This window comes from Aulonocara stuartgranti, assembly GCF_965226115.1.
Source record: "Aulonocara stuartgranti genome assembly, chromosome: 15".
NCBI lineage: Eukaryota > Metazoa > Chordata > Actinopteri > Cichliformes > Cichlidae > Aulonocara > Aulonocara stuartgranti.
The window spans coordinates 10,102,705-10,114,960 of NC_138951.1; the positions used below are offsets into that span (position 1 = coordinate 10,102,705).

The following is a 12,256-nucleotide window of genomic DNA, read 5'->3' on the forward strand; positions in this document are numbered from 1 at the left end:
ATCATTGATCAGTTTCATGATTGAAGTAGCAACAGGAGAGAGAGGGGGGAGAATGAGAGAAGAAGAGGCAGCTGTGCAGCGTAAAGACAGAATAACTCCAGCATTGTGTCTTTTTCCATTCTAGCTAAAGTTCGGGACAAACTGCGTCTCTTCTCAGCTCAATACGAAACGTGTAATATTTTCTCTGATTGAGGGACCATTCCATTTTTTTAAGGAGCCGTTGGCAACTCTACTAACCTTATGAATAAAATAAAGTTCACTATCAGTAACATCATAGCACCCACCCACCTAAAAACTCCATCAAGCTGGCTAGAACGCAGTACGAGTTATTGCAACTGAGGGTAAAAAGTCAGCACAACGAAAATAAACTCCACCTAAACTTGGTTCATATCTGACCCAGATAGACTGCAGCTCATAACTTCTTACCTGAAGTTCAGTTCACCTGACACTCGGACTGGCGGCTGCCTCGGGGCTCTCCTCCTGCCTCCCCTTCCCTCATCCACCTGCTGGCCTCTGTGGAAGCCCCGCCATAGCCACCACCAAACAACTGAGTCATTTTTACACATCGACCTGCATCTGGCCAATCCACCACCTCTCATTGTTCATGCCATTACAAAAAAATAATAATAATAAGTCACCGGGCACATGCCCGGTATGCCCGATGGCCAGTCCAGCTATGTTAACCTGCAACCAAATCTGCAGCTCCATACAGCAATGTTACGACTTAGATTATATCTTATAACTCATAACTCTTATGTTAGCTGCCCTCAGTAGCATACTGTCAGAAATATTCAACGGCTGCAATAATTCTTTAAGTGTTATTTTTTCCTTGGGATTCTAATTTCACCGAAGTTTACTAAACTCAACAAACTTAATATTACTTACCGGGACATTTATTCTGTCCTCATTTTCTTTCACCGAAAAATTGTTTCCTGCAGTGCCGTCTTTCTGCTTGGCTCTCCTACCTTTGCTAACGTGATGCACATAGCGCAGAAGCCGATGCTGCATTCACTTACACTGGATATCTGAGCTTCACCGTGAAAACATAATCGTACATTTGATATTTGATTGAATTTTATTGTTTTGCCTTTGGGGTGGCACCTGGGGTGGCCAGTCTGGTTGGGGGGGGTGGCCTGTGCCCCCCCCAGGCCACCCCGCTGGACACGCCATTGCCGCCCAGCAGGTGGAGACAAACTAAATCAATCAATCAATCAATCAATCAATCAATATCTCTATCTAATAACTTATTGCATTACAACTTGGCTAATGATGGGCAGGAAGTTTATGTGATGATGTCACCTCAGACATAGTTAAAATCCTTGTTAACGTAGCTGCTTCTCGCCGGGTGCGGTGGCGCGTGCCTGTAATCCAAGCTACCGGAAGGCTGAGGTTGGAGGATCGTTTAAGGTCAGGATCTCTGAGCTGCAGCAGGCTGTGTCGATCGGGTATCCACACTAAGTTCGGCATTGATATGGTGATCCTGGGGGAGCCCGGGACCACCAGGTCGCCTAAGGAGGGGTGCACCGGCCCAGGTCGGAGACGGAGCAGGTCAAAGCCCCCGTGTCGCTCAGTAGTGGGATCGTGCCTGTGAATAAATGCTGTAGAGCAGCCTGAGCAATACAGCTAGACCCAATCTTTATATACACCCTTATACCTGTCTCTACCTCACACTGCAACCTCATCAGTCCTTCTTTGTCTTTTTAATTGACGTTAAACACACTCACAAACCTGCTGCTCTGCTTGTCCTACACCACCTCCACCTGCAGGACAGCTGCAAATACATCCTCCAGCCTAAACACTTCTGATGCCCAGCAGGTGGAGACAAACTCAAACTAGGAAATTCATTCAGGTAACCTTTGGGTTTAATATTTGCATGGGTTTAATATATTGACTGTCATGTAAAAAGGGTTTTTTTTGTTTTAGAAGTGAACTGTCCACAACTTCAGTACAGGCATGAGTCAGGATTTCAGGGTACATCATTTCTTTGAGTGTATGGTGAAAGATTGCCAGGGAAGGGACTGTGTTGCATTTTACTGGGATAATTTCTCTATTTTTTTAAATAGATATTTCATCTTATAATCAACAGTATATAAAACAGTGTGTGTGTATATATATATATATATATATATATATATATATATATATATATATATATAAAAACACCCAGCACGCCCCTGCGGGCGGTTTATCCTTCAAGCTCGGGTCCTCTACCAGAGGCCTGGGAGCTTGAGGGTCCTGCGCAGTATCTTAGCTGTTCCCAGGACTGCGCTCTTCTGGACAGAGATCTCCGATGTTATTCCCGGGATCTGCTGGAGCCACTCGCCTAGCTTGGGAGTCACCGCACCTAGTGCTCCGATTACCACGGGGACCACCGTTACCTTCACCCTCCACATCCTCTCGAGCTCTTCTCTGAGCCCTTGGTATTTCTCCAGCTTCTCGTGTTCCTTCTTCCTGATATTGCTGTCATTCGGAACCGCTACATCGATCACTACGGCCGTCTTCTTCTGTTTGTCTACCACCACTATGTCCGGTTGGTTAGCCACCACCATTTTGTCCGTCTGTATCTGGAAGTCCCACAGGATCTTAGCTCGGTCATTCTCCACCACCCTTGGGGGCATCTCCCATTTTGACCTCGGGACTTCCAGGTTATACTCGGCACAGATGTTCCTGTACACTATGCCAGCCACTTGGTTATGGCGTTCCATGTATGCCTTGCCTGCTAGCATCTTGCACCCTGCTGTTATGTGCTGGATTGTCTCTGGGGCATCTTTACACAGCCTGCACCTGGGGTCTTGCCTGGTGTGATAGACCCCAGCCTCTATGGATCTTGTACTCAGAGCTTGTTCTTGTGCTGCCATGATTAGTGCCTCTGTGCTGTCTTTCAGTCCAGCTTTGTCCAGCCACTGGTAGGATTTCTGGATATCAGCCACCTCCTCTATCTGCCGGTGGTACATACCGTGCAGGGGCCTGTCCTTCCATGATGGTTCCTCGTCTCCCTCCTCTTTCTTGGGTTTCTGCTGCCTGAGGTATTCACTGAGCACTCGGTCAGTTGGGGCCATCTTCCCAATGTATTCTTGGATGTTCGTTGTCTCATCCTGGACTGTGGTGCTGACACTCACCAGTCCCCGGCCCCCTTCCTTCCGCTTAGCGTACAGCCTCAGGGTGCTGGACTTGGGGTGAAACCCTCCATGCATGGTAAGGAGCTTTCTTGTCTTTATGTCAGTGGCTTCTATCTCCTCCTTTGGCCAGCCTATTACCCCAGCAGGGTACCTGATCACGGGCAGGGCGTACGTGTTGATGGCCCGGATCTTGTTCTTACCATTCAGCTGACTCCTCAGGACTTGCCTGACCCTCTGCAGGTACTTGGTGGTTGCAGCTTTTCTAGCGGCCTCTTCATGGTTCCCATTCGCCTGCGGGATCCCCAAGTACTTGTAACTGTCCTCTATGTCTGCAATGTTGCCTTCTGGTAGTTCAATCCCCTCAGTTCTGACTACCTTCCCTCTCTTTGTTACCATCCGACTACACTTCTCCAGTCCGAACGACATTCCAATGTCATTGCTGTATAGCCTGGTAGTGTGGATCAGTGAATCGATGTCTCGTTCACTCTTGGCATACAGCTTGATGTCATCCATGTACAGGAGGTGGCTGACAACTGCTCCGTTCCGTAGTCGGTATCCGTAGCCAGTCTTGTTAATGATCTCACTGAGGGGGTTCAGGCCTATGCAGAACAGCAGTGGGGACAGAGCATCTCCTTGGTAGATCCCGCACTTGATGGTGACTTGTGCTATGGGCTTGGAGTTGGCCTCTAGTGTTGTACGCCACATCCCCATTGAGTTCCTGATGAAGGCTCTTAGGGTCCCATTGATCTTGTACAATTCTAGGCATTCCAGTATCCAGCTGTGGGGCATTGAGTCATAGGCCTTCTTGTAATCAATCCAGGCAGTGCACAGGTTGGTCAGTCTGGTCTTGCAGTCTCGGCTGATTGTTCTGTCTACCAGTAGCTGGTGTTTTGCGCCTCTGGTATTCTTGCCAATTCCTTTCTGTGTCCCGCTCATGTATTGACCCATGTGCCTGTTCATCTTAGCCGATATGATGCCTGACAGGAGCTTCCATGTAGTACTGAGGCAGGTTATTGGTCGGTAGTTGGAGGGGACCGGTCCCTTCTTGGGGTCCTTGGGGATCAGGACCGTCCGGCCTTCGGTTAGCCATTCCGAGTGTCTCTCGTTAACTAGCAGCTGGTTCATTTGTGCTGCCAGACGCTCGTGGAGTGCAGTCAGCTTCTTCAGCCAGTAGGCGTGAACCATGTCGGGCCCTGGTGCTGTCCAACTCTTCATACTGGAGACCCTTTCTTGGATATCTGCCACTGTGATGGTTACTGGACCCTGTTCAGGGAGGTCGCTGTGGTCTGCCCTCAGATGCACTAGCCACTGAGCATTGCCGCTATGGGTTGCGTCCTTCTCCCATATGCTCTTCCAGTATTGCTCCGTCTCCAGCCTTGGTGGTGCTGTTCTCTTATTATTATTGTTCCCTTGCCACTGAGAGTACACCTTTGCTGGTTCTGTGGAGAACAGCTGGTTTATTCTCCTGCCTTCTATCTCTCTGGTGTACCTCCTCAAGCGGCTGGCCAAGGCTGTGAGTCTTTGCTTGGCAGTTTCCAAGGCCTCAGGTATGGACAGCTTGCTGTATTTCTTAGGCCCTACAATAATATAAGAAAACAGAAAAAACCCAAACAATCATATGATGATGATGATTTATTTATGTAGCTTTAGGTATTTTTTTATTTATTGTATTAATATTTTTTTTATTTATATATAGTAAATCATAAAAGAATATATGTGACAATTGTGGTACTTGTATCAGCTAGTACCGGTACTTGTGAATGTGTTGGGGTCCCGGTGCCTGCCCAGCTGTCCCAGCGTGGCCACAAGTGGCTTTCCCCCCACTTGTATATAGAGCACTGTGTTGAAAATAAAGTACTGTTTAACTGTTATTCTCAAGTCTGCACCTGAGTCCTTCCTGCCTGCCCTGATAGAATGATTCCTCTTTAATCTTAATCATCCCTGAAGATTAGAGAGCATGATGTGAAATTGTCTGCATTTCTTTCCACACTTTGTAAATCTGCTGACCCCGCACTGTTTGTATGTTGCAAACAAAGAAGAAAAAAACTCCTTTTCAGGGTGATGAATGGACACTTAAAAGCTTTGCAATGCTTAGTGTTCTGTTGTTTACATTACGCTTGTAGCTTATCTCTTTCTTCAGTGCACAGTCCTAATCTCTTGTATATGTTGTAAAATGTTTCCCATCTTGCCCTTTTTTTGTAACTCTGAGTAATTTTTTTTAGTTTGACATGTGAAAGGTCAGTGAGCTCTGGAGAGGCCAGCAGATAATAAAGTGGTTAAGTGGCACCACCATGTGGCCTTACAGACATCATTTTGCTGACATATACAGCAGGGACACATCTAGTTCCTGAGAGTTTCTATGTGGAATTCATTTGCATTTATTACATCTATACTTGGAGGTTAAGACACTGCCTTCTCTTCTGTGTGATTTGCTAAATTCTTTGAAAAGACCAGGTGAATGACTGATCAGACAATTTGCAATGCACGAGTTCTTCAACTGATACAGTATAACACAGTTGCGAAGACTGTTGGGAAAAGATTTTTTCAATTGAATAACAGCTTAATGAAAATGCAATAGAGGGTATGATTTGTAGTTCATTTTCTTCTTAATGAGACCGTGCATGCTGAGCTGCAGTCAAAGGTATAAAAATATAAAGACTTTGATACTGTAATAGGATCAGCACCCATCATACCTCGACGCGCATCATCATTTATTACTAGCTCAGAGCGGGATTACTTGTGGGTGATGTTTGTTTACTGTGTGTGCTGATGCATATTAGTTACATTATGTTCTCTTCTAAAGTGCAAACAGTCATTATGTGCACCTCTTACAGCAATCCTTGACCGTGTGGGTCTATAAGATGATCATTTTTTTTTATTTAATAATTAAAAACAAAAATCTATAACCATTAAATGTAACAGTTCAGCGCACATTCTGCTCTGCCACAGTTTGTTTGATGTAATCAGGACAAACAGTAATTTAACAGAAAACATGGATATTTCTAGTAAATTAAAAGACATTTTTTCAGCTCTTGGCACATGTTTGGCTTTTACCCATAATTCCATTATCACTTCCCTCTATGCCTGCCTCCTTCCCACCCCTCAGTCATGTGAATCCTCTTAGAGGTGGATTACTGGACTACGATGTCCACATCGAGAAGGAAAGCGAAGGCGAGAGATGGCGAGAGAGAAAAGGAGCATGAAGCGTCCAGAGTGAGAGGAACACGCAACAAAGAGAAGAAGAAAAAGACAAAGACAATGGAAAGGACCCCTTGGCCCCATGCAAGCCAGGAATGGGGTAGAAGGTGGTGTTTAGCTAGGGTGAGAACATCTACTTTTCCACAGGTGCTACTATTTGTTTGTTTTTTCATATCTTCTTTTTAGTTATAGGTTATGTCTATAAAAATAGTGGATAACTTTATGACTTATCCACTGTAAGTGAGACACTTAATGAGTGGTACACTAAGTTGTCTGACTGTTGCTTGTCTGTCAAAGTAATCATATCTTAGTGAGCTTAAAGTGTCTTTATGGCTTTGTGAAATATATATTCCTTCCTTTCTATATTCTGTTTCTGTTTTCTCGTGGAATGATAATGCCCGTGTTGTCTTTCTTTCGCTCCTTGCAGACAGAGCCTCACATGGTGAAGCGCACAGTCTGGGTGTCCCACGCCCACTCTTGCTGACAAGGCAGGGAGAGACTAACAACCCGTGGCAGCAATGTCGCTCCTGTCCTTAACTGCCCCTCCCGGCTGGAGCATGTGCTCTGCTCTTTATATCCTCATTGTGTTGCTCCCAGAGGCCAAAACAGACAGCTTGAACGCTACCATTATCCGCAACGGTGGGGGCTCCCAGTGTGGGGAGTACACAAACCAGGTGATTACAATAACCATCTTGCAGTGATGTTCTCCAGACAATAGTAGCACAGCCTTATCACTGCAACAGCTTGCTACTTTTACCGTACACCAGAGATCCATCAGCTAGGTTAAGGAGCTTTCCATCTGAGCAGAAATCAGAATAATGTTCTCATCAAGTACATTTGAAATGCATAAAAAATATAAAAAAATAATACACTAAGGTGGCAAGACACCTATTATTTTTTTTAAGTATATATATTTAAGAGATTTTAGGGGGGGAAATCAGATAATTTAAGTGAGGAAAAGATAACACTGTTAAGAGTTGATATAAATCTGAGATTATGTATAAGAGCATTGACAAAAACAAGTGAACAAAGACAGCGGTTGTTTCGGCTGTCTGGACCTGTCCTCAACAGGTGATGGAGAATGGGATGTGTCGCCTGGTGGCCACACTGCCTCAGCTGGACGAGCGTAGATGCCCCGATATGTTTCGCTGCACAGACGAGGTCTCTTACTGGCTGCATGAGAATGAGGAGAGGACGCAGCAGATCATGGCGCTGAAAGAGACCATCTCTGAGCTGCAGGAGGAGCTCAGGAACCATCGGCATCGTATCAAAGTCCTCGAGCTGCAGGTGTGATTTCCATTTTTATACTTAAGTAGGTGGGAGAAGAGGGGATGCTATACTTAGCAGACTTGAGTCAACCATCAGCAGCAACCCTTTTAGCTTTGATAGCTACATGGAGAATATTGTGACAGTGTATTTTCTTGTTTTATTTTTAAGACTATACCTGTAGTGGCTCACTTTTTTTGCGCTATTATAACTTAATATGTTCTGTCTGTAGTATTAAATATAGCCACATGTGATCAAATAAGCCTTGATTGCAGTTTTATTTGAAATAAACATGTCCGCCTACGACAGGAAACGTGCTGCAGTTCTTTACTCTGATGTGGTGCTTGGTCATCAAACTGGCTTCTCTCCCAGCATGCCCTTGACCTTAGTCACTAACAGGATTACTCTACTCTTGCATGTGTTGCCTCATTCGTCTCAGTGTGAGCTTAAACAGAGACACTGGTCGGTGGACACAGATGAAGTAGCTCGTGCCTTGTGTGTTGCACAGGAAGCACAGGACAGGGGAGAGGGCTCTGGAGTTTGTGGTAATGGGAGTTGTTGGTGGTGGTGTGTCTGAGCTCTGAATAGATTAATCTGTCTTTAAGTATTACAAGTGGACTTGCTCCACACGTTTCCTGTGTGTGGTGTTCTGGGCCTGTTATACCCAGAGGAGGCCCTGGGGCAAACCCAGGACATGCTGGAGAGATTATATCTTTTGGCTAACTTGGGAACGTCTCAGTGTTCCCTCAGATGAACTGCAGAGGGTAGCTGGGGAGAGGGAGGTCTGGGCTTCTGCAGGCCCCATGACCCTTTATGGATGGATGGATGGATCTAGATGTTGGTTTGGCAGATATTGCATGTCTTAACATGTGAATGAAGGGTTCCTGTAACAGATTGGTATATCTGTCACAGGAATGTGAATGATTTCTTTCCTTTATTTTTAACTAATTTAAAAATGCACTTGTCTCAGTTGTTGAGCGTCCTTTCATTCACATGTGAGTCTGTGTATTTCTATTTCAATGATTTCAGAGTGAAGAGAGGGTCCACTTGAACATCTCCTTGGAGCAGCGTTTTCATGAGTTGGAGCTGCACTACGCTGAAGCCACTACCCTGCTGCACTTACAGGGGACTCTGATCCTAGACCTTCAGGTTATTACCATTTGGGGATATTTTGTTAGAATTTCTTCTCTCTTTTTTTGTCATAAATGTTAGCAAAAGTGTTTTTGAGTGTTGGCCTCTGTTTGTATTTATGTTTAGAACCAACTACATAATCTGACACTTTTGGTGGATAAAGTAAAAAGAAGCCCCGGCTGTTTGATCAACATTGTCCGACCCAATCCTCTCATGAATGCTCACGATCGGCTGCACCCAGGTACATACTCAAGCGATGATGTTCCAGCAGAGGGTGCCAAATACCACTTGTTGATTTTCTCTGACACTTTCTTGCCTGTTTTACTCTTCTTTCAGAGATCCAGCATGTGAGGAACTGTCCTATAGACTGTGCCTCTATCTACCACAATGGTGTCAGGAGATCTGGCCTTTACACTGTGGTGCCATCACTGGCAGGGATGCCTGTGGAAGTCTATTGCGATATGGACACAGATGGTAAGTCATGTGCAAGCGGTCCTGATTAAAGGGAAGCTATGGTGGTAATTTTCAACTCCATGTTATTATTCTGGGACTCTACTGCAGTAGCACTGCATGATTTACAATCTCACGCTCATCCTTGGCAAAGTCCCTGAGTTCATTTCCTGTCTAAAACAGTTTGCTTTAACCCCCACTTCCTCCTCTCTTTAAGCCAACTTTCTTCTGATTTGCTGCCCCTCAAAACAAAAGATTCGAACAGCAGGTCTGTGCTGACAGCCAGAGCTGTGTGCCTGAAATGACCATATGATCATGTCTACTCTTAGTGATATCATACAGAGCCAAGGGTAGAAATACCTGACTAAAACAGAGTATTTGGAGCAGTCTAAAGCCTGAGCTTTAACTGTGTAAACCCTCATTATTTGAAAACTTTGGACATGATTAATGTGACCATACAACACCAAATATTGTTGTTCATGTGCATAACTTCAAAAGCAGTGCCATAGATCATCCATTAGTTATTTTCATCCAACACATAAATGCAATACCATTTTTGTGACCAAACCTCCTTTAAAACCAGTTCTACTTGGTACACTTGCATGAAGCCTTCACAGTTTGTCTATGGATTTAGGCTTTCTGAGCTGATACAGTCACTTTATTTAATATCAGACCGATTACTGAGATCAGAAAAATGGCCAGAGTTAAAATATGCACTGCCATTTATAATAGCTACTTAATGTTTTCATCAAATTGTTAAGTATTCTGTACCTGACCTATAGTCATCAGCTGAGCAGATGATAACCCATCAAACATGGAATGAATTTTACACTTTCTCCCAGGTGGCGGCTGGACTGTGATTCAGCGGCGATTTGATGGCTCAGTGAGCTTTGACCGCAACTGGAGGGACTACAGGGATGGATTTGGTGAGCTGCACTCAGAGTTCTGGTTAGGCAATGACCACATACATGATCTGAGTGCCCAGGGAGACTACAGCCTGCGGATTGACCTGGAAGACTGGACCAGCAAGCACAAGCATGCCCTCTACCAGAGCTTCAGGTTAGTGTCAGATAACCAACTGTGCAGACTTACATTGGGCTGGATACTCCAAAACATACACAAGCAACTGTGTTCCTTACATAATTTCTTGCAGTGTGGAAGATGAGGAGCATCAGTACCGTCTCCATGTGTCAGGCTTCAGTGGTACGGTTCAGGACTCTTTCAGTTGGTACCACAATAAGCAGGGCTTCAGTACACCAGACAGTGGAAACATCTGCGCTGAGATCTCACATGGCGGTTGGTGGTATAACCAGTGCTTCTACGCCAACCTTAATGGAGTCTATTACAGGGTAAGGATACACAAATTACCCTGCATTTTACATTTTTAAAGACAAATTCTTATCTTCTTCTTCATCATACAGGGAGGCCATTACACTCCCAAAGGGCGAGGGCCGCTGGGTCCAGATGGAATTGTTTGGCACTCCTGGAAAGACTCTGATTATTATTCCCTACGCAAAGTCAGCATGATGATCCGGCCACGCAGCTTCCAAAGCCGCTCGTCACCATAACAATGGTGAGGACACGGGAACTGGCGTCCTTGGCAGCATTTGTAGGGATGAAGATATCTGATGATCAGGACGATGATGATTACACTTTATTGTATGCTCAGGAAACGTTTTGTGTGTGGAGCAGACCTACCCGGTAACCTCTTTGCTTTTAAATCTTATGTGACTGCGGCTGATATTCATGTTGTATTGTGTGAATATAAACATCATCCTGTTCACTGATTATTTCTTTCCCCCCACTCACTCCTGGTAAGTGAATTCTTCCTTGTTTTATACTTCTTTTTGTACTATAGTTTGTTAACGTTGACGTGTAAAATACCAGCCAAAATGTATTTGTGTGATGACAAGGTTGTCTTCTAGCCACCATGTGGAGACAACCTGCAACTGGAAAGAATCACATGACACAGTTTGCTGAACACTCTGCATGTATGTGCTTATTTGTAATCACTCTATTGCCAGTTTTATTATTTTGGAGTTCTTCTACTGTTTTAATCAATGGGGAAAAAAATCATTGAAATAAAAAGGGTTTGATATTACTAAACAAAGTCACTTAATATCTGATACGTGCTACTGTCTCAAAGTATTAGGTCATGTGCTATCTGAAGACTCCATATAAATACACATTAATGTATTAATTGTGCAATAAACACTATATATACTTAATAAAATGTGGCTTAAAGACATGTTTCATATTCAGAAACTACAAGCAGAGCATCCCCTCTCCCCAACTCTCCATCAAGGTCTTATCTGTAATGCATTATAAGCATCTTACATCATGTGCAGGGCATTATAATACATTTATAACACATTCCACAAGTGTTTAAATTGACAGCTTTTAACGAGGTCTAGAAAAAAAATTTACCATCGTGGGTCATACTTTTTTAGAACTTTATAATGCTTTATACCTTCATGCCAAACATTCTGCATAGCATGCAATAGTGTTATATGGAGTTAGAAGAGACATTACATGACTTTGTCAGCTTTAAGTGACAGCACTGTATGCGCTTATTAAAAGCTGTCAATAACACAGTTATGAATGCTTACACTTCTTTTTTTGGGGGGGGGGATGCAGTAATTACAGCAAAAAATAAAATAAAATAATGTAATTGCCAAGTGTTTGTTTTCACACCACATGCCATAAAAAAGTGACACAATCAAATCAGTCTCTGTGGTCATGGTGCCAGAAAGAGGTAGTACTGAGCAGCAAATGTGCAGCTGAGCACATGAGCAGGATGTAGCTCATGCGAGTTGGAAATTAGACTGTGTAATGCAGGACTCAAACTCCTACAGTTGGCACTTTAAAGCACTGAGTACTAAATGCACGGCACTTTCTATGTCTTGTAAGTTATGCATGACTATAGACATATTTTTAATGGCATGGCATTCATTGCTGTATAATCATTCTACACATAACACATTATCTGTGTTAGTTACTTACATCGTATTGATTTAAACCTGGGGTTTCCACAGACCAATAGCATTTGATGTTACTATAGTATGATAATATGGTATGTGTTTAGCAGATAT

At 43.9% G+C, this 12,256-nt stretch overlaps 1 protein-coding gene across 1 annotated transcript; it reads left to right on the forward strand.

Moving 5' to 3' along the window:
• The first annotated feature begins 6,238 nt into the window (after positions 1–6,238).
• LOC309688581 (angiopoietin-related protein 1) lies at positions 6,239–11,758 on the forward strand. Its single transcript, XM_082504415.1, has 9 exons — positions 6,239–6,464; positions 6,745–6,991; positions 7,389–7,604; positions 8,613–8,732; positions 8,841–8,955; positions 9,051–9,188; positions 10,007–10,223; positions 10,318–10,513; positions 10,586–11,758. Exons 2-9 carry the CDS (start codon positions 6,836–6,838, stop codon positions 10,730–10,732), a joined length of 1,305 nt encoding a protein of 434 aa, XP_082360541.1. The 5' UTR covers positions 6,239–6,464; positions 6,745–6,835; the 3' UTR covers positions 10,733–11,758.
• The last annotated feature ends 498 nt before the right edge of the window (positions 11,759–12,256 follow it).

What these genes read in the sequence shown, in the direction of transcription:
- LOC309688581 (XM_082504415.1), top strand. Translation starts at nt 6,836, where the DNA reads ATGTCGCTCCTGTCCTTAACTGCCCCTCCCGGCTGGAGCATGTGCTCT. An exon ending in GCCCTCTACCAGAGCTTCAG is followed by an intron (nt 10,224 to 10,317) that starts GTTAGTGTCAGA and finishes AATTTCTTGCAG; the next exon opens with TGTGGAAGATGAGGAGCATC. An exon ending in TTAATGGAGTCTATTACAGG is followed by an intron (nt 10,514 to 10,585) that starts GTAAGGATACAC and finishes TTCATCATACAG; the next exon opens with GGAGGCCATTACACTCCCAA.